Source organism: Acipenser ruthenus, chromosome 13 (genome assembly GCF_902713425.1).
Source record: "Acipenser ruthenus chromosome 13, fAciRut3.2 maternal haplotype, whole genome shotgun sequence".
Classification (NCBI taxonomy): domain Eukaryota; kingdom Metazoa; phylum Chordata; class Actinopteri; order Acipenseriformes; family Acipenseridae; genus Acipenser; species Acipenser ruthenus.
The window spans coordinates 37,154,012-37,177,210 of NC_081201.1; the positions used below are offsets into that span (position 1 = coordinate 37,154,012).

Sequence of the window (23,199 nt, forward strand, 5' to 3'; positions counted from 1 at the left end):
AAAAAAGCAATTTAAAACACAACATAGAGTATTTGCATTTTATTTACTATTAAAATTATATTTCCATAAGATCAACATTTTAAAGAAAAAAATACAATATGGACAGTAAAGAATATGCCACTTTAAAACCAGTTTCCATCAACTGATGTAAAAAGAGCATGGACATGCATAAACAAAATTATTACAGTTTACAGTATAACCATTACAAATAATTAAAATATAATACTGGTTCCAAATGCAAGAGTACACAGGAAACCAAATTCTTTTTTAAAAAAATGCATAAACTCTTGCACTCCTTTACAGAGCAGAACAGATCATTTAAAATACTTTTTTTCAGAGATAAAAAGAAAAAAATATATACAACAAAATATGAAGGTACTAAACACAAATTAAAAAAAAAAAAAAGTTTAAAAGAAGCAATTTTAGAAGAAGTTAAAACGAAGAAATGCACACACTAGTCCAACAAAGTGCAACTGGCTTCTTGAGCTCAAATTGCCCCTGATTTCAGTCATTCCAATAAGGAAACTGATGAAGTGTGTGATTGAGAGGCAGTATGGTATGGTACTAATGCTGGCTGTTCATGAGCCAACTAAAACCACAGCAGAAATGCTAAACACTAATAAAAGGTGTGTAATATTTTACACACAACTGCATCAATAAGTACCAAAGCCTGGTTATCAATGGTGTCTCAATAATCCTGTTCTTACTATGAGGGATGCTTGCAACCAACCCACAGATCCCAAAGGTGCTTGGCATGGTCTCAAAGAGGTAAGTGGTTTGATTCTGCTAATGAAAAATTAACACGGGCACAGTGGAGGGTTACTGGTGTATTTCAGTACAGCATTTCCAAGTACAGGCTCTTGTGGAACATAGCGGATCTTCTTAGTCTGACAGACAATGGAGATCAAATTAAGAAACCCAGAGTTACAAATACCAAATTTACCGGTCTACCCAACTCCCACTTTTTTTTTTTTTTTTTACCCCATTTTTCTCCCAATATGAAATGTCCAATTGTATTTTTTTTATTTTTTTATTTTTTTTAGGCTCAGCTCACCGCTACCACCCCTGCGCTGACTCTGGAGCGGCGAAGACGAACACACGCTGTCTTCCGAAGCGTGTGCCGTCATCCAACCGCTTCTTTTCACTCTGCAGGCCCGCCATGCAGCCACCCCAGAGCTACAGTGTCGGAGGACAACGCAGCTCTGGGGTGAGCCGAGGACACCCTTGCCGACCTAAGAAGGGCATAGATAGCAGGTGTACACATTTATTAAAACCATTGAAAAGTTACAGAGTACAGGCATTTCAGACTTAGGAACAACATCCATTCCCAAGGGGTTCGTAACTCTGAGGCTGTACTGAGAAAAGCACTGTTTATTACAGTATTTGCATTAGATTGGGAGATGGTTCTGACAGTGAGAAAGCCCTACAATCTCCCCAAGAAACAGAAGAGTATACCGTATATAAGTAAGATCCACTAGCAATGTTAAGTATGTCTTGTATTTCCATACAGGACGTCTTTAACACACTACTACTGAATATATAACCTCAACCAAAAAAAAACACAAAACCACACACTTGTCACTTGAGCTGTGTTCTTACTAAATGTGCTTCTGTATAAAACTTCTAATTGCATGGCTCACAGTCTCAGTCCATGCATTGGTCAGGAAAGCCATCCCATCATATCAAACTTAAATACGATGACTGAAAAAGCAATTGAAAAAAACTTAAAGTAGCAAGACTTTTTGCTGTTTTGGAGCACTAGAGCTTCTGTAAAATCTTGATACTGTTATTAAATGTATCAAAAATAGCTAACAAAACATGAACACCACATGTAAAACAGTAGTATTGGTGCATAACCATTACATACTGTGCATGACTTGCCCAGGACTATCTTACATACTACAAGACACTTATTCAAAACCAACCAGTATTTAAATACAGCCCATAAATGCATTTGTCTTTCACCCTAAAATATTTAAATGAGTTTGGTCTGGGCTCCCGAGTGGCGCATCCAGTAAAGGCGCTCTGCTTGGAGTGCAGAATGCACGCCTTATAGCCTGGAGATCGCAGGTTCGAATCCAGGCTATGTCATTGCTGACCGTGACCAGGGGTTCCTAGGGGGCAGCGCACAATTGGTTTGGTCTATGAGGCTCATCATCTCTTAGAACTTAACATCTAACCTTCTTATACTTTCAAAATAACTTCTTTTTTTGTACATGTACATATGTTATGTCTCTCAAATAAGAGAGTGGGTCAATCACGTAAGTGTCATTAGACTGGTCTGTTATACAGACAGTAACATTAACAGAAAGTCTCTGTGTGTCTATGTACGCTATGTGTACATTCACACACACACACACGTACATATATGTGTTTTTTATATATTTTTTATGTTTTTAATTATTTTGTTTTTCGGATTTGCATTTTGATTACTCCAAGCACCACCCTCTAATTAGTTCAATAGATTGTGTTGTATAGTTTGTTTTTCTTTGTTACTCCTCCTCCTCCTCCTCCTCCTCCTCCTCCTCATCATCATCCTCGTCGTGGCAGTGTGTGATCTCCTGGGGGGTCTGGGGGAACAGGTTGGGTGGTTTGATTTCGCTGACTGAGCGGGTCAGCTGGCTACGCTTGTAGTCGTAACCCTTGAAGTCCATGGAGTTGCGGTTCCGCGTGGCCATAGGTGATTCGCCGTCATTGATGTCCACGTGAGCGTGCTCCACGGTCGACTCGTGTGGCATCTTCAAAGGAGAAACAAGACAACAATTAAAGAAGACACCAGTTTGCCATGACTAAACTGTTGGTTTCTAACTTTCAGACCCCTTGGAATTGTACAGCTAAAGGATTCTGTTCCTGGTACAAAGTAAAGCACTGAGTTACATTTTTTACAGTGCTGTGGGTCCCTCTGGTGGACCTGATAAGTAAGTAACAGTTTATTTTTTATTTTTTAATCAGATTTCAAGGGTAAATGATTAAACTGCTTTATACATTTACATTTAGGACAGAAATATTATAATACCATATAACTGCAAATATGACCACTTATAATTCTACATAAAAAATGTACATTTCATTTAGGAACAGTTCTTGATACATACAGTGTTCTCCTTGCTTGCTGTTTTATGTAATTTAGTCTTAGCTCCAGTATAACATCAAAAACTTTGAAAGTAATTGACATTATTAACAAGCAAGCTAGTGGCAAGTGACACATGTGCAGAGCTGTGGGCTGGACTGTCTTGTACAGTTTCTACTCACCAGGACGTGGGCAGCTCTGAACAGGTAGCTGAAGGGGTAGTAGAGGAGGTTGATGAAGGAAGCAGCATACAGATCTGCGTAGCGCATCACCTGGTTGGCAAACAGAGTCTGGCGGGACCCGCTGCGGAACAAACTGCCCATCATCCCGTAGCACATGTCCATGTCATGGGTCACTTTCTGTAAGCAAACAAGAAAGTAGAAGACAGGCTCATACTCTGTCAGGACTATATGAAGAGGAATATGGATTAGAATAAGGGGGAGGGGTCACATCGTCTCTATACCAAGCCATCAGGGATGAACTGAAAGAGGCGCTTGTGGCATCCTTGGCAAAGGTTACACATGTGCAGGTCGCACTCATAATGGTAAAGATACAGGCATATTTGAGCAGTGAGGTATCTGTAGGCATAGGGACTTTATATTTCAGAGTTCATGTAAACACTGACTTTAAATCCCTTATCAGCCTGGACTGGGATATCATTCTGCTTGATAAATGAGCCACTCAGTCCTTGAGATAATAAATTAACAATGTCTTCTGCTTTTAGAAACTATACCAAAAAAAATACCTTGATACGTCTCTGAATGGAACTGATGTCTGGCCGTTCATTACTGCTACTGTCCAGATGTCTGATAAGAAAATATATAAAAAACAGATTCAAATAGGAAACAATATGGAGCTTTTACCACGGTGGCCGTGACAGACTTTGAATTAGTACCAGTCCTAACATGAAAACGAAACGCAGTATCGATCCCATGTGTGTGGAGATTGAGAAGAATTCTGTACTCACTTGTAGAGTTCTGCCAGGAAGATATCCAGGCTCTGTAACTCTTCAAACAGAGCTAGGGACAAGACCAGAACAAAAATAAATAATAACCCAAGGTGGATAGATTACAGTTAAATGCATACATTTAAAACGACTGTCATCAAGTGAACTTTGTGAAGTTTAAACTTTAAATTAAAAGAGCAATGTGACAGTAATTAACGACGTGTCCTGATAGAGCCTAGTCAAGGGAACACAGGGAGAAGCCTCACAGCAGGTATTACTATGAGAGCTGCTCCCTTCCCGCCCGCTGTCCGCAGGTGGCACTGTTGCACAGGGCAGTTTGCAGAGTCTGACCCATGCTGAGGGTGGCACTGTTGCACAGGGCAGTTTGCAGAGTCTGACCCATGCTGAGGGTGGCGCTGTTGCACAGGGCAGTTTGCAGAGTTCAACCGATGCTAAGGGATTTAACTATGTGGACATTGCCCCTAATGATGCGCATTCTTTTCTGTATCCAGCACTTCATACACATGTCTATCAGAGTATCAGACTCATCACTGTGACACTTAGTTTAATCAAAGTACTCTCTGTATTTTTGCTTCTTATTTTTATGTAGATTTGAATGTGCTTTTAAATGCCAGGTGCTAACAGGTCACCCCAGAACCAGGTTAAACAGAACTGGAAACAACTGAGCATTAGACTGTGAAACGGCTCTTACAGCTCTTGTCGGTCCACACATGGAGCTCCTGGGCCAGCTCAGGGATGACTAGGAAGGTCCTCCAGCCCTGACGCTTTTTGGATTTTAGGATGTCTCCGAAGATGTGGTCTCCAATGTAGACGATGTCCTTGCCCTTTGCCCCCAAAAGGTCGCACACAGTGTCTGATGAACCTGCAAGCGTACACAAGAGGTGGTTGTACCTGTGTGTATGTATGTATGCATGTATGTGTGTATGCATGTAGATATCGACACTGATCTAGAGTCACAGTAGACAATCACAAAAAGTAAAACAGTAAAATCGTCATTTTGTTATATATTACACTGATGTATGAATACCTACTATTTTTAGGTTAAGTTCCCACACATGGCCAATATGCCATCCATTGCCAAATACATATCAAGTGAAATAGCAGCTCCCCTTACCTCCAGAATATACAATGCCATGCTGCAAAGGTCCTGTGTAGGTCCCGATCTTTAACCGCCCCGTGGTCTACAAAAGAAACGTTACTTTACACAGGTGTATCACAAACAATTATTAAGTCAAATATTTAGGTTAGCTTGGGGTTAATCATTTTCTTTCTGTAATTACGTTACAAATAAATGAGGGAGGCTTTATTAATGAATTGAATTAAAGACACTGCAGCCCAGTAATCTAACATTTCATCAAGCTATCAAAACACTTGCCTATTTGACTTAAGATATATATATATATATATATATTTTTCACCTTTGTAGACGATGATTGGGAGTATAAAACACCCCCTCCCTTTGTTGTCCTATCTTACTCACAGTGTCCACCTGTCTCAGGACCGTCCCCTCTCCGAAGAACATAGGCTTCCGTGCATCCACCAGGATGAGGTCAAAGTAGGACTGCCACGGGCGGTGGGGGGTGCCAGGCTACAAGCACAACAGGCTGAAATCAGATCCACACACGTGGCTCATTTACCTGCATCCGCTGCTCCTCTACTAGTACCATACACCGTTTAATACAACATGTCTCAACAGATTTGGGAAGGTTGAGCAATGCTTTTTTTAGTGAATCAGTGATTAATAGCTGTGGATAAACTATGGAAGTATTTATTTCTTTAACTCGGGAATCATATTTTAGTACCGGTATACAACTGAACAGGACTGTGGAACAATAAAAGTCACCTCCACACATCTTTCAGTGAGGACGAACAAGCGGCTTACCTTTGGACCATGGTCAAAATCAAACAGGTAGGTCATAATTTTCTGAGAAAGGAAAACAAGAAATAATAAGTAGTGTAGAGGAGTTAAGGCTGATCTTTTTAACCGGTTTTAGACACTCCTACTGCGTTTCCTTTGCAACTACTCCCATCATGTTATTTTGGTATACAAAACGGAGATATTCTAGAATAAAACTTTTTGAAGTTTTGAACACTAAAATGGCCCTGTCACATGCAATCCACATACTGAGGTCTGCAAGTGGCTTGTTTTTTTAAGCAGTCACTTTACATTTGCTGTGCTTCATCAACGGGAGGCACAGATAGATGACAGATTCAGAGCAGGTCATAACCACCCCTGGGGTATGAGGAGAGATAGGCTGCCACCACTGCACACTGCAGGGCATTCATGGACCTTGGGAATCAAGAACACTGGGTGATTACCGTGACTACCAGTAATATACTAGATGACACATCATCTATAAATGTGGGTATCTTAGAATAATCTTTCTGCAAAGTTCCTTTTGTAAATGTACTTTTTTTAAAAAAACAGCAGTGAATTATTTGCTGGGCTACTACAGTTTGCATTAGTGATACTATCACTAATGCATACTATCAGTATGCATTAGTGATATTAAAGACAGGCTTGTTCTATCAGCTAAGGATGGTTTGTTTTGTGCATTTACTGCTGTTAATATTGAGAGGCTGTTTAGTCTGGTAGTAAAAGGCAGAAGTTCTTGAGTTTAAATCCCAGCACAGCTATTGATTTAAGTGGGATTCTTACAGTCTCTTGTATTGGTCAGATTTACCAAACACATATAATATCTACTTTCTTGGGTAGTATCATTAATAGTGTAAGCTCTGCACTGGAGCAAAAGAATAACTACAATAGAATTTGTTTTCTTCCCACTGGAAACATGACACTGTCTTCTCTGTTGATCATTCCATTGCTTCTTTGATCATCGTTAAGTGTCACGACCCTTTCCATAAAAAGATCAGGAGACTGCTTCTCAGCTGTGACTCACCTCGGTGTACTGGTAGTCGCTGTTTGTGGCCAGGAACACCTTTGCAACTTCATTCATTCGACTGAGCAGAAGAGGCAGTTTATGCTACAAATTGAAACAAGAAAAACAAAATCATCTCTTGCGCCCCTTGCCCTCTCCACAAGACCATAGGGAAGTATTAAAGGTTAAATGTAAGATTTAGGGTTGCATTTAATTATTGAAAATAAACTATTTATACAATGCAATAACTTGTTAACTTACATCTTTGACCACATACTTTTCCAGATTTTCCACCGTTTTCTCTTTTAAAGACCCCTGAAAATAGGAAAAAAAATAAATAAAAGATACAAAAAAAAATGAAAACCTAAATGACTGCGTTTGCTCTGAAAAGCATTCCAAGCATGTTACTAACCTGGGTTCATACAGCGCAGCATTGTTCACAAACGTTCCTACCTTGTAGTGGACCCAGTCTACTGCATCACGCACATCCTGAAACATGCTCTTGTAGGACATGAAAAGGTCACCGTCTTTAAACCCTGTGTCACAGCTGGGAGGGAAACAAAAAGACGAGGAAACTGAGATTACTAACCTGAGTAATACAGGGTAGTGTGCTTTGACATGCTTGTTTAAATGGGGATAGTCTTCCCTTGTTTGTGGTGTCCAGTCAAACAGGAAAGCTTGCCCTCCCTGGAAGATCAATAACAAATTAAGGCATATAAAGTTCAATTTAATGTAACAATACAGTCTGATCATTCCGATCACGTGGACCAATAATTCAATTAACAACTTTTTTGTTGGAAAGACCGTGAAACCAACTTTAAAACTAACATTATTTGTCAAGGCCATACTCCACACGGCTGACTGCTATGGCGGTCTATGAAAGATAACTCCACTCATTATGTCAGCTAAAGGTGTGCCCATATACAACATTTGTCTTTTTAGATATTTAAAGGTTATATTGCTGCATAGTTCCACTGTCTTGAAAGAGTTACATGCATTCTTTTTTGTACAATACATTTCACAGCCAGATTTGAACTGTTGGACTCTGTGGATTTGTAAGCGGAAGAGCCACACACAGGTCTGCGGGGAAGTTTACTTACCTAGTGTATCGGGGGCAGTTAGTGAAGAAATCTACCAGACAGGCAAACAGATAGGTCTCTGTGGAGAAAGGACAGGCATTACTGTGTGTGATTTGTATGATGGGGAATCTGCACGACAGAGCTAAATAACCTTCATCCCTGCCTCTGTTCATCAATATCAGCACGACCCAGTTTTTCCATGTGCAATACTGACTCTGAATACAGGGTGGAGTTGAGCCAGGCTCTGCTCACCAGGCAGGTTGAAGAGTGTGTTGAGGATGTAAAAGCGCTCAGTATCGTCCCTCTGGATAAACTTGTTTGAGTACTGCTCCCGGATCTCAGGCCTGGCAGAACAAACAAGGACGCCGCTAAAATCAACATGGAGCTGGCATCTATCTCATTCTATTACATTTGAAGTTTAAAGTTAAGCAATAATTTGGCATGAATCAAACATTAACATGCTGGGCTGGTATTAAATGTCTTATTACCTCTCCTAGGAACAAATCATTTAAACCCAAGGCAGAAACAGTAAAACAACTTTGCCTTTATCTATGCCTTCCACCTATTGATTAAAAAATGGCATATAAAATATTAACAGAAGCAATAATTCAATTATTCAAATATTAAGTTCAGTACTTGCCCCCGAATGAAAACAAATCCATGGGCACAGACAAGGATGTTCCCATAGGCATCCACCTTCAACAAGTTCCCATACATTGTATCAAACACCAGGCCCCTGGAATAGAGAAGAGAGATATATCCTGTAAGTATTTGTATTCTATTTGGACAGACCTGTCAGAACTCCAGGGTGCACTGTGCAGGGTGTTCTGGCCAGTGACTGACAATTTGATTTAGTCATTTCAATTGTTTCTCATCATGACATATTAAGTACAGAACCTGGATTATGTCGCCATGGCTACTCCTTGTTGACGTGCAGCTGCAAGTGGCTGTTTTTGCTAAGCAGATGTTTTACAATAACACTGAGTTGCATTTACAAAAGGAACCTGCCAGCTATCAGTAGCTTGTGGGTGGTTCTGTCAGGCTGTTCAGTGACTGTACCTGGTTGGGAATGTAGAGTCATAGACAAAGTTGAGCAGCTCCTGGGGGTATCCGATTGATACAAGCCTTTCCACAGTCAGGTCAAACCCCAGGGACTCATATTCTGGGGACTTGTACACTGGGACAAAGAAAGAGAAAATAAATCAACACAGCCCAAACCCTACATCTATCTATCTGCACCAGACAGCATCACTACAGCCCAAACCCTACTCATCTACCTGTACCACAGACAGCATCACTACAGCCCAAACCCTACACCCATCTACCTGTACCACAGACAGCATTACTACAGCCCAAACCCTACACCCATCTACCTGTACCACAGACAGCATCACTACAGCCCAAACCCTACACCGATCTACCTGTACCACAGACAGCATCACTACAGCCCAAACCCTACACCCATCTACCTGTACCACAGACAGCATCACTACAGCCCAAACCCTACACCCATCTACCTGTACCACAGACAGCATCACTACAGCCCAAACCCTACACCCATCTACCTGTACCACAGACAGCATCACTACAGCCCAAACCCTACACCCATCTACCTGTACCACTACAGCCCAAACCCTACACCCATTTACCTGTACCACAGACAGCATCACTACAGCCCAAACCCTACTCATCTACCTGTACCACAGACAGCATCACTACAGCCCAAATCCTACTCATCTACCTGTACCACAGACAGCATCACTACAGCCCAAACCCTACTCATCTACCTGTACCACAGACAGCATCACTACAGCCCAAACCCTACACCCATCTACCTGTACCACAGACAGCATCACTACAGCCCAAACCCTACACCCATCTACCTGTACCACAGACAGCATCACTACAGCCCAAACCCTACACCCATCTACCTGTACCACAGACAGCATCACTACAGCCCAAACCCTACACCCATCTACCTGTACCACAGACAGCATCACTACAGCCCAAACTCTACACCCATCTACCTGTACCACTACAGCCCAAACCCTACACCCATTTACCTGTACCACTAACAGCATGTCCCTAAGTGTACCTGTGAGATCACATACCCTAACAAACTCTCGCTGTTGGTTTCAATTAGAGTATGATGATGTACTTATTGCATGCAGTGTGGCAAGAAAACAAACAAACCACACAGTATAATAAATACAATATGCTGATCCATGTGTTGCCATATGCACCATTTGCATTTTAAGTTGTATGTACACATTCAAGGACATATCTACAGTACCCATCTACATTTGCTAATAATTATCATTTAAGTGTTCAATAAACTGATGATTCTTTTACACTTTAGCTCAATACGATACACTGTCACTGCTTTACAGGAATACAATGCACTCCACTACAGATACTGCCTGCTGCTGGCCCCAAAGCAAAATGCTGCCGCTGTGCTCTGAGAAACCTGAGCCCAGTGACTTGAAATTCCAGTACAGTGACAGAACTTAGAGAACAGAACCAGGTGGTGTCAAAACCACAGCCTGATGTCATGCAGCCAGGATTCCTCGATAAAAATAACACCCTCAATCTGAACCGAAAGCAGTTACACAGAAATCTATTTCCAGGCACCTTCCCCCACCTCTTCCCGTCGAGTTCACAGAGGACAAGTTATCTGGCAAGTTTCCAAACTGAAAAAAACTATAAGCCCTCACCTGACTCTAACACAATGTGCTGCGGAGCGGTTTGTGTTTCTGTTTGTATTTTGGTTACACCGAGAACTTGTGTTTGTGAACCTCAACGCTTCTGCCGAGGCCAGTAACACTGCAGCAAGGGACATTTCCAATAACTCTTAATAAAATAAAGCGACAGATTTGGGTCAAACAGTGATGGGCAGAGAATACACAAACCCCAAGACAGGATCCGCTAAACATTTAAACTGTGGGGCCAGCTGGTCTACTTGTGACCATGCTAGGTTCACTCTTCACTCCACTTATTTCAGTGGGGGGGGCACCTGAACTCATATGAAAATGATCCACTAGACAGTTATTGATCTAGCATGCTTGTTGTTACAGTTTTGTTATTGAGACTGTAAACCGTGACCTGAATAAAATATGTCAACAGAATGAAGGTCATCTCTTTGTCTGTCTAATGAAAAGAGGAGCCCTGTGATCACATTACTGCCCACACCTGCAATATCACAAGCCTGTAAAAAAAAAAAAAAAAACACGCAAGAAAACTGTGTGGCACTAGAGCACCCACACACAGTGCGTTATATCTAGCAAACTCATTCCAACACCAGCTCCTTTTTGTATTTCAGAACTGCCTGAATGCTGTGTGGCAAAAAAGCACAGATGGGTAATGTCAAAATGGCTACTGAAATGGCTACTCCCCATACTGAACAGGGAGCTGTCAAGGTTCAGTTCCCTCTATTTTATGGTCTCCTCTCTATTCGTATATCTCCACACTCACTGACAGCTCTTGGTAATTCCAGCTCTGTCTCATTCAGTCGGTCCGTACAGCCGGGCTCACCTGCTGTCTCCTGTTAACAGATTCATTGAGAGCTGAACCTTGCGTGCATGTGGTATACACGTTTACACGCACACCCAAACGCACTCCCACACACGTGCACACATGTACCGTGCAGCCACATGCTGCTGTCGCTGTCACAGCCTCCTATAGAAACCCATGTTATCACAGTAGAGACATTTGTGACTTATTTTTACTGCTTTATGGATGAAACCAAGCCCTGAACAGTTCTGCATTTTGAAACATAAACTCCTTTCAGTCAATATCACCAAGGCTTTAATTATTGTACTACAGGTTTCTGCAAAAAAAAAAAAATGAAGTTCAGCTACTTTGATTCGAATTTCCTAATACCTACAAAAAAAAAAACAGCAGAACTGTACTCCTTTCAAAATTGAATCCATCAATAGCATGTATATTTTTTATTTGGTACTTTTTAAAAGTCTCTAAGGATAGCAGTGACATCATATTTACTTCTTGGGAAAGACCTTAGATGCAAGGTTTGTAATGTTTTTCAGTAACTGTACTTGAAAACACACACACGAGAAAGGCTGAACGTACAGTGGCTATGATATTTTTATATGTAGTCCAGTTCTATTATAAGCCTGTACAGGGATACACTACTGTACTGTACATAGACAGTATTACTACTGGAGCATCTCTTCATGTGGCAAAATCAATACAAATTCAAACCCGCCTATCAACTGGATTACTCAATTAACCCAATTTACACCCAATTCCTTTCATTCAAAACACTCTGAATATTTCAATTATCAAAGCAATAATGGACAAAATAGTTCACAAATGTGAGGATATATTAATTCAGCATTATTCTCAGTGTAATCACCTGTGCTGTTAGTAAACATGCCTGTGATTTACACCCCACTGGGTTGAGGTCGTGTTGAAACCTCATTTGAATTGCAGCACTGGCCTGTGGTGTGTAATTACAACCCCCATGGCAAACTCTATCGCTTGTTTACAAGCCCTTTCCAATAAACAGTGGGATCTAAATGACTGGGATTCCACAGTGGTGCAGAGAGACAACATCATATAGCCTAACTCGATATGTACAAATAAGATCATGGGTTTGGTTGTACGTGCACGTGTGCATTGTCTAGATATAGCTTGCTGAACATAAACTGCAATGTATTATATAAAAACCTGTTGCTCGACAGAATGTATGCACAGTCAACAGTCACCAGGTAACTGCATTGTCAGGTATTCGAATAATAGAGTTGGCTGGGTAAACAGTTTTATTTCAGTTATGATGGAAGTGAAATATATGAGTATTAACAGACTTGTATAAGAAGTATGAATCTAAACTGTTTTAGGAAAGTGACTCATTATATATCGCATTGTTATATATGAGATACATATATATTTCTCAACATGGGTTTCTATGGCCAGTCCTTAAAAGTACTGCAAGATCAATGTGTTTGTTTTACTGTTGAAAAATCAGTCACAGCACTGCAAACCATCACAACACATATACAAAATGCATGCTACAGTGCTTTAGCATGCTACAGTACTTACCAGCTAATGTGTAATCCATATCAAACCCAAAGCACTTGATCTTCTCCATAGCCAAGCTTCTGTTTACAAACACTCTGAGAAGAAGATACAGGATAGGATCAGCTGAAATAATTCAAATACTGAGCTTAAGATTTAAAGCAGCCTAACCCGAACCATTAGAATGCAGTACAGCTTTACACAGGCCCGTCTTTCTGCACCAGACAGAGAGAGGCCCATCTTTCTGCACCAGGTAAAGGCAGAGGCCTGTCTTTCTGCACTAGATAAAGATAGAGGTCCATCTTTCTGCACCTATACCAGCAATGCTTTAGTTTAGAAACAATTAAAAGACGTGTTTGGAACTGACTGGAGCAAGGTCCTCTAATGGAATGGATTGGCCACTGCTTTATACAACACATCTACATTCTAGGGGTATGTCATTTCTTGCCAGTTTAATTATCATCTTATTATGTGTGTTTAGTAATGTTCTATTGTTATTTGCCATGCTTACAAACTATTCCACGTCCGTTTCTGAAGTGTGGTACATCGAACAATGAACTCTAGGGGAGTGCAACTATAATATCTGTCTTCTCTGCATCTGTGAGAAAACAGAAAATCTCTATCTAAAAATAATACTGATGAGCTGCTTGAGACAACTCGATACATGTGAACATATAGCATGTGATCATGTAGATGGAAATGAAGACTGCATGACATGCAGTATCTCATTCTATAGTGTAACTTGTTTGTTTCCCCGAAGAGGGCTTTTAACAAAAACAAGTAAATGCCTTGCATTTGAGGTAAAACTGCAGTGTGGTCGTGTATTTGTGTTACTTGTACAGTACTAATCTGTAATTCCTATAGAGTGAAAGGATTCATTTAGAGATTACACTGACAGAAAAGTTGGCAGTATCTGGGATAACAGATAAAGACCCCCCCTCAGGGATGTGATGCACTGCCTCTACCATCTCAACAGCACAGCTGTTCTGAAACCCAATCCCAGGGCACTATTGATGGCTTGTGATGTCATTAGCAGAGCTCTGGAACGAAGCTCTGTGGAAAGGTTAGACGGCATCCCACACTCTACGGATTACTTTTTAAAGATCAAGCCTGGTGTTCCATAGCAGCCACTGAAAAGGGGCTGAAAGCAAAGGACAGGGATGGAAACAGTAACTGCATTCATAGGTCAGATTCGGTTTTTGAAAGCTAATGAACTGAGCTCAGCAAACATGCCAAATTCCAGCGCTTTTATGCCTTTAGATCCATTCTGACCCTTTTTCTTAAACATGCAAAATATGAATTTTAGTTTTTTAGTACGACAGTGTGTGTTCAAGTGGTAGATTGTACTTCAGTCAAAATGTTATTAAAACCACTTTGACCAACCCCATGATATTTTGAACATTATCACAAGAGGCTGAAAGCTGTAACAGGTGTTTAAAAATATGTTACTTTATTTAGACAAACTTGTTTGTTGTGTTTAAACTACACAAAGTTTAATAATAAAAACAGTTTAGTTCCATGTTAGTAACTGTGGGTGGTGCTGTATGTCAAGAAACCATCCTGTACTTTAACTGCACAAAGCCTGGCACAGACATCATCAAGTTCTCATACTGTCCCAGCAACTCCAGAACGGTACACATTTCTCTTTACAACAAGGCAAACCTGTCCCCCTGAACTGAGATAGCAAGCAGAATTAGCCACCTCGAAAAGCAAAGCAGAAAGTGATTTCAGAATGTGTCATTCTTCGCTGTTGCTTGGCAGTGCTGCGTTTTTTTAAAGCACATTGCGTTACATACAGTAGTGACCGTGACAAAGAGCAATTCATAGAATGCTTCCAAGATAACCCCTACCACGCACAGTAATGACACAGGAATTCCACTGGCATCACGGCACTCTTCACTTGAGTGCACTTTAACCCCTTCACCTGCACATTGAACAGCAGCCCTCTCTGTACACTGGCTGCTAATGAGTCAGACTGCTCTAAATAACTAAACCCTACCCACTGGAAATGCAGGACGCACTGCAGTGAAATGATCTGTACAAAGCGGGGATTTCATCCTGAACACCTTGATGTCAGTCTTAATATACAGTAACAGCTAGGGCAATCATCTCAGAGCTGAGAAAATCTAAGAACTGTTTATTTGTTACACTTTGAATGCTGCAGTTGTTTTTGTTTTGGCTTGTTGTTAGTTAACATACAGTACACTGGACCAACCAATAAACAAGGGCAGATACTGGTAAGCAACACAAAAAGCAGCAGCATTCGTGCCTCCCTGACAGGGTTTCCTCACCCAGTCCCTCTCTACCCATCCCTTTCTTGCAGCAGAGTGTACATTCCCCACAGCGCTGGACTGCATTGGTGGTACCTGTGGTAAGCCTCCCGCCGATACTTCTTCATTGCAAGCCCGTCCATGTTGGCGGGGAGGTCTGCGTAGTTCTGCAGTCGATCGCTCCAGGAAGTAGTCATGTTTCAAAATGCTTGTTCTTAAATCTGTGTGAGAAAAAAAAAAAGAACTGAAAAACAACACATCCTATTCATTCTTAAAATTAGACAACTGTGATGTAACTCATTCCATTACTACAACAGAGCTCAAGACCTAGTGTACTGGAGCTCTGCCCTCACTCACTCAAGACCTAGTGTACTGGAGCTCTGCACTCACTCACTCAAGACCTAGTGTACTGGAGCTCTGCACTCACTCACTCAAGACCTAGTGTACTGGAGCTCTGCACTCACTCACTCAAGACCTAGTGTACTGGAGCTCTGCACTCACTCAAGACCTAGTGTACTGGAGCTCTACACTCACTCACTCAAGACCTAGTGTACTGGAGCTCTGCACTCACTCACTCAAGACCTAGTGTACTGGAGCTCTGCACTCACTCACTCAAGACCTAGTGTACTGGAGCTCTGCACTCATTTACTCAAGACCTAGTGTACTGGAGCTCTGCACTCACTCAAGACCTAGTGTACTGGAGCTCTACACTCACTCACTCAAGACCTAGTGTACTGGAGCTCTGCACTCACTCAAGACCTAGTGTACTGGAGCTCTACACTCATTCAAGACCTAGTGTACTGGAGCTCTACACTCACTCACTCAAGACCTAGTGTACTGGAGCTCTGCACTCACTCAAGACCTAGTGTACTGGAGCTCTACACTCACTCATTCCACTATTACATTTCAGAATAGACAGACAGCATCCCAAGCGGCTCCACTATTACATTTCAGAATACTGTATGATCTTAAGTCTTTCATGATTACTATAGAGACAGTGATATGATAATCTTTTCGACATGATGATTGGCGATGATTCTTGTTCATTGATGTATTTTGTTGAAATCACTTCTCAGAGTGCAGGAGAGGCTACAAAGCTGGGTGTCTTTTAGGGCCTGTCACTATCAGATTTGTGATTACTTACATGCAGTTTAAACAAATGCAACAAGTGACTAGCTTACATGCCTAATTCCTTCACATGAATATATCCTACTGCAAAAAAAAAACAATAAGTAATACAAAATCATGAGATGGTAAAAGTGGGATTCTAGATAAGCAACTACAAAACACAGCACAATGCACAAGGAAAACACTGTCCTCCCCCACAATCAAGGACAAACAATTGGAGATGTACACAAAACATACCAAATTACTGAATGTGCAAAACAAAAAAAACATAAAAGAAGTCAATACGACAGTGGAATTCCCCCACTTTGTTTAATCCTCATACCTCAACTACCAAAATCAAAGAGAAATGGATCGTTTTTAAAAGTTTACTTGAACGACTCATTATAGCCTATACTATCACACGAGACCTTCAGTGAGGAAGCAGTGAGAAATCCAGTGTCTTAGGTGAGGTTTGATTTGATTAAGATGCACAATAAAAGGTAGGATTAGAAAGATTTAACAAGCTGAACGAACTCCATGGCAGAAATGGCTGGGCTTTGTTCTGTCAACACTATTCAAAATCATAGATGTTATTTTATAGGTCAAAAAGAACTGTACAGTGAGTAGAAGTTTCCATATTTAATATTACATCAGATGTAAAAGGTATTTAAACAAGCAAAGATTTAGCCTAAAGCAGATTCTGCAGCATTTTCAGATTCTGATACAGAATATTTTGGGCAGGTTCTTCAAGTTTTGAAAAACTGATGTCTTTCTTGTTTTTAGTGCAACATTTTGCAATGTTCAGGGCTGAGGCACTCAAACAGACACCAAAATCAAATATGTCACTAGATACAGTAAATCACTTGTCAAGCAGGGATATGTGTCACAACAAATGACAGGACATCAAATGTTTGTAAGAAAGCCTGTTCAGCGAACATCACAAACTATTAAGGGACTAGTGCAACTTGTGATGGAAAAGTCTGAATCTACATTTGAAAGAGGCAATTGTGAAAATCAACAAACCTCATCTGAATAGCAACAATATGAGACAAGAAAGATTTCAACAGCACTAGCAAACCTTACGCAACAGACAGTGCCTCCAAATTCTGAAACAGGCAATTGTGAAAATCAACAAACCTCAACTGAATAGCGACAATATGAGACAAGAAAGATTTCAACAGCACTAGCAAACCTTACGCAACAGACAGTGCCTCCAAATTAGCAGAAAATAACAATACAAACCACATACAGTACAAGATTTAGCTTCTCTAATGTACAGAAAAGGCCACACAGTGTAATATCATACGATACAGACACTGGTGGTAATCCTGTACAGACCATGCACAACACCCACAGAAAGCACTGGCAGCCAGCATTTGCATGGTGAACAGCATAATGAAGATGCTGCGGTGGGATGCATACAATGATAGGGGATAGCTAGAGCTTCAACCCAGAATGATCAGGACCCACTGGAAATAATATTCAGCTGGGAACATCTTTAAAAATAAAACACAGCAAAACAGATGGGCAAAAATGTGCATACAAAAAAAAAAGCTCAGAGCACAGAATCTAGGGCAGCTAATGCAGCTCTGAGACCAACTGTACAGTTCCTTGCAGAAAGTTAGTGTCAGCAGGACTCCCGACTCTGATCCGATCCACTGCAGACTGCAGAGGCAAGACAAGCTACAGCAGCAACATCTCTTACCCAATGGCAGCTCAACTCCCACAACGTGCTGCATCACAAGAGTGTTTTCTGCTTTGGTTAGCAGGGCCCATGGCAAGCTGCTCACAACAGCATATCCATCTTAAATAAGAAGAAGCCAACCTTGGATTCAATTCCTATGCAGCATATGAGAAACACACAGCACCATTTATAAAGAACCTTCTGTGCTACAATTCCTGATCTAAGGAACAACATTTAATTTGGCATTTAATATATATATATATTATATATATATATATTTTATCCACAGCATTGCATTCTCATTTAATCTTCTTTTGCTGGGATACCGAGTGTCTTCTCTAACCATGCTCTAACCACGTCTGAACTCTGAAACCAATAATCAGACAGTAAAACCACAGCACATTTTTGAAACACCACCAGATCAACCCACTCCAACGGTCTACTCTTGTATTTTCAAGCTGCATGCTTTCAGTTCCATTGTTTTTGACAGCTGTGCATACAGCAAAACGTTTTTTTTTTTTTTTTTTTTTTAATAATTATCAAAACATTGGTACATTTATTAGCCGACTGAAAAGGTATTTCTGTATGTCGAGACAGTGGCAAAAGAAGACAGTTTATATTCTAAACAACTACACCGGAATTCCCCAAATACAGTATTAACAATATAGAAATGGCCTTTGTCCTTTTTTGACCACTTTTACGACTACATGGCTCACTTTTAAGATAAAAACAGAAAATACAATTAATTATAATACATGAGTATTCACAGATCACTGATTTATACTGTCCTACTCACTCTATTAAATGAGCGGAATTTTGGAAAATGTAGGTAGTACCTGCTTCTATAAAAAGGTTCCTAGCTCAGCCTGCCACTGACACCCTGCCTCACTGTTAACCCCAGGAGTCTCTCTATCAGCCTTGACGGGCCCCAGACTATATGTACCGCAGCACACGCTAAATATGTGTTTCTCTACTCTCTCTCTTACACTTTATGAGTCAATAAAAATAATGACTCTGAGTAAGTTAATTAATGGATCAGATTTTTATTCTGGAATGTAATAATTAATTAACATGTAAGGGATGGAATTAAATCTGCATTTAGTTTTTGTTTTATTATTTTCAAATGCTACTGTTTCTGAATCCTGTTGCGTTTCTGAAAATGAGATCCAAAAACGCAAGGCCTGTTTCAGAGAAAGAAAAAAAAAACAAAAAAAAAAACACTCAAAACCTTTGAAGATAAAGAAACACCAAAATAAAAGCATCCCGCTCCTGAACCAGCTGGCAAGATAAGGCTGCTTTCAGCCAGATTTGGAGTAATACCACAGCAGCCTATCAGTGTACAATAATGATTAACTGCTTTAAGTGTGAAGAAAGAGAGGACTCTGTAAACTGTAAGACTGCAATGCAGTCCACATTACCAGAAGAGAAGTCTACCAGCTACTTTCAGATGCATCAAAAATTTTGTTTCTTTCAAAACAAAGTTTGGGCTTCCGAGTGGTGCATCCGGTAAAGGCGCTCCGCATGGAGTGCAGGATGTGCTCTATAGTCTGGACGTCGCGAGTTCGAGTCCAGACTATTCCTTTGCTGACCGAGGACAGGAGCTCCCAGGGGGCGGCGCTCAATTGGCCGAGCGCCGCCCGGGGGGAGGGAGGGCTAGGTCGGTCAGGGTGTCCTTGGCTCACCGCGCACCAGTGACCCCTGTGATCTGACTGGGTGCCTGTGGGGTTGCCTGTAAGCTGCGTTGTCCTCCGACGCTGTAGCTCTGGGTGGCTGCATGGTGAGTCTGCAGTGTGTAAAGAAGGGGTAGGCTGACGGCACACACTTCGGAGGACAGCGTGTGCTCGTCTTCACCCTCCCGAGTCAGCGCAGGGGTGATAGCGGTGAGCTGAGCTAAAAATAATTGGACACTACTAAATTGGGGAGAAAACAATAAAAATAAGTGCCGACCACTAAATTAAAAAAACCAAAAGTCTAAATCCTAACTATGTATGTAGATAATAAGATATAAGACAATTCAAGGGTCTGAAGTTCAGGGTGATAAAAAGCAATTCTAAATTGTACAGATGCTAAATAATTAATTTTTATTTTTAAAGCTGTCAAGGGGATACAGTAGCAGCTCTGTCCCACAGCTCATAGTCCAAATAGATTGATTGGCTACCTGCTGTAATATTGCTTTGAGACGCTGTTAATAAAGTCATTTCCCAGAACCATCTCATGTGAAAGCAGGTGGGGGGGCTTTCATTACTGCCAACCACTCTATAACTGGAGACCAGCATGGTGTTCTTCCACAGTGTGCATGTGTGTGGAGTGCGCACCATTTCTTCACCTCTGTGACCCGTCTATCAAGCCTGGTGCTGCCGTTATCACTCATACTGTAGGTGGACTCGCTGTCTCTGAAGAAGCTGTTGTCAGGGTTCATATTGTAAGCTGTCATCCCACTGCTATGTCTTAAAGCCAACTGAAAGAAATGAGTGTCTCTCAATCTGCAAGGTGTCAAGGATCGAACTCATGTCGAATGACAGCCTTAAATGAGATATAATAACAAAGGCTAAAAAAATAACAACATACAGAAAGTACCTTAATGGTTTTGCCATTGACGTTTTTATTTTCACTTTGACACAGATTTTTCCTGTAAATTACTGCATGCACACGTATTCACCTTGTTTTCTTGTAAGTAACGTTTTTGCTTGCATTTCCAGAAAGCATGTCACTGGCACACATCCCCCGCCGCTGTTGTAAATTCAGAATTAGCGCAACCCGCAGGACAAAAGCTGACATATATCAACAGTATGTACAGGAGTATATAGAGTAATAATGACCACGTCTCATGACAGTTTGATAAACGAGTATCCAGATATATGCGAAAATGTAAGGATGGCATACCTACGTACAACCGAATGAATTATTCAGATATTAAATATAAACAGATCATTTATTCTACTTATCATATACTTACTGCACGGGTTATTAAAACACAATGGAGGTTGACAGACATGCTTGAGCAGATCACTGCTACTGTAATACTACACAGTTTTTGAAATATAAAAGCGATGTATTTTAATCATATACCGGAACATGAATTATAGTCGTAATACAAATTGAAGATACTAATACCCTCCTCCCATCATAATGGCCAGACATTACATGTAACTTTTCACACCTTCTGACTATACGAATTAATGTACTACGATTAGAAAAATAATGCCAATTCCAAACCTGAAGTTTGACAGTAGACCGCTGTTCCCAGTTGTACTGCAAACTCGGACAGACAGACACTTACATGGGGCATCTTTTTTTTTTTTTTTTAAAAACAGTTTCCTAGTCTGCTTATAAACTTGCATTACATTGTTGCACAAACACGGTAGCTAGCAGCCATTGTTGCTGCTAAACTCCACTGCGGTTTATCTTGTAAAGACTAAAAAGACCTTTATTAATATATGAATTAGCACCGATTATTTTACCTCTGTTGTGATCAGTACAGGCTAGTATTTTATCCATCTGATGAAGTGGCTCCCTAAAGTAAAGACTATTTTGCTATACATGTACACAGTAAATCATAAATGTTTTAAGAAAATTAAAATAATTCTAGTAGTATAGAAATTATAGGAGTCTATAGGTGAAGAACAAAACAAAAATATGCTGACACGTTTAGATTGACAGGTACACGTTTACAGAACAAAATTAAAATGCGACGCTCGTTTTAAAACTAGAACATTTTGTTTGCATTTGTTTTAAAAGATGTACACTTCAAACATCTGTTTGAAGTACAGTATGTCAGTGATTGTGAACGTTATTACATTATAACTTCAGCTATGTCGTGCTCCCCTTTGTTCGTCGCGCGTCTTCTCTGTACTCAGTCCAGTCCAAGGTTTCGTAATCAAAAAGGTTTCTTTCTTTCTTAACCTTTATTCACGGAAGTGGCGCCACACATCAGTGCATGCTTATTTATTTCACCACCTTTCTACACATCGCACCCAGTATTATTCACACGTATTTGTGCATTAATCCTTCCCCATTTATCAACACCCAGGCCAACCGATTTCCTGGCTCGTTTTACATTTGCTTGTTTTGCATCTTGTTTCCTTTTGAGTAACTGCACTTTATCCCTTGCACAGGGTACCCTCTTGTCGATGTTCCTTCGTACTCATAGGCTTTTTTACTTTAACTGTACCGTAATCAGCGTATTAATAAAAACAAAGACACCGCCCAAGCTCTTCATGACTTACCTTCACTCTGACCGCACAGCTTCAACTGCACTCTCAACACTGCTGAGCATGCGCCACACGCACAATCTGTGGGGCCATCAAAAATTAAAACGCAATAACTGCACGCATGAATGACAGGCTGCATTTTTTTTTATTAAAGCAGAATTAGTTTGCGCACTGACTGTCACGGTATAGTTATTGAATGCTCTTTTAAGGGTGTCACATCATGTACATGGTAAGATATGGATTTTACTAACATTATATATTAAATCACACAAACGCATTTTTCATACTATTACAACGATTTAAAAAATATATATATATATATATATATTAGGTGATGTCCCAAAACTATACAATATACCACAGCATTAAGGTACTTCTGTGTTTATTCTGTTTGACTAAAGCTAATGCAAATTACTTGAGTGGGGATGTGGACTGCTGCGTATTTCTTAAGAGATCTAGGTGTTGGAATTTTTAGAGGATCCCTTCATGAACAACGCAAAGGCGATGTTTCTGTATTGGTAAACTTCAGCGCATAAACTACTGGGACTAAATGTGAACAACTGAACTAATGTAATGTCAGTAATACAGCTGGACAGCTGCAAGCATAACGGACTAGCAGTAGTGCCCATGGAAACTGCAGACGATTCATAATTTCAGTACGTTTGCTCACTAACAACTTGCTGATGTGCTAGGCTCTAAATCCTGAATGCGCACTGTACTGTACAGAGTATCAAGTGGGGTTACCACTCTTACCACTACGCAAAATCCTACCTTTGTGTCAGGCTTCATACTTTAATGCAAAAATGCTGCGTTTTAAGGACTACCAGTCGTCAGATGAGCCGGGCAATATCTCATATACACCACTAATATTAATACAAACTAAAATGCTGTAATGATA

The 23,199-nt window shown here is 40.6% G+C and overlaps 1 protein-coding gene across 3 annotated transcripts; it reads right to left on the reverse strand.

The window, feature by feature from the left end:
• Window positions 1-24: 24 nt before the first annotated feature.
• LOC117418436 (cytosolic purine 5'-nucleotidase-like) lies at window positions 25-22,374 on the reverse strand. 3 transcript variants are annotated; one of them, XM_034031492.3, is made up of 18 exons: window positions 22,317-22,374; window positions 15,396-15,520; window positions 13,054-13,127; window positions 9,055-9,172; window positions 8,636-8,731; window positions 8,248-8,339; window positions 8,017-8,074; window positions 7,370-7,463; window positions 7,178-7,231; window positions 6,938-7,021; window positions 5,920-5,961; window positions 5,518-5,625; window positions 5,152-5,218; window positions 4,729-4,899; window positions 4,038-4,089; window positions 3,816-3,876; window positions 3,253-3,429; window positions 25-2,738 (listed from the first exon to the last, which is right to left on the reverse strand). In XM_034031492.3, the coding sequence occupies exons 2-18, from the start codon at window positions 15,494-15,496 to the stop codon at window positions 2,493-2,495; spliced, it is 1,695 nt and encodes a 564-aa protein (XP_033887383.3). In that variant the 5' UTR covers window positions 15,497-15,520; window positions 22,317-22,374; the 3' UTR covers window positions 25-2,492. The 3 variants fall into 3 exon arrangements, with proteins under 3 accessions (XP_033887383.3, XP_058841248.1, XP_058841249.1); XM_058985265.1 differs by lacking the exon at window positions 22,317-22,374 and adding an exon at window positions 18,112-18,204; XM_058985266.1 differs by lacking the exons at window positions 15,396-15,520; window positions 22,317-22,374 and adding an exon at window positions 11,467-11,536.
• Between the last annotated feature and the right edge of the window lie 825 nt (window positions 22,375-23,199).

Coding starts and splice junctions, on each gene's coding strand:
- LOC117418436 (XM_034031492.3), bottom strand. CDS start 15,496: ATGACTACTTCCTGGAGCGATCGACTGCAGAACTACGCAGACCTCCCC. Junction 8,732..9,054: donor GACTCTACATTCCCAACCAG/GTACAGTCACTG, acceptor TCTCTATTCCAG/GGGCCTGGTGTTTGATACAA. Junction 7,022..7,177: donor AAAAGTATGTGGTCAAAGAT/GTAAGTTAACAA, acceptor TTCAATTTGTAG/CATAAACTGCCTCTTCTGCT.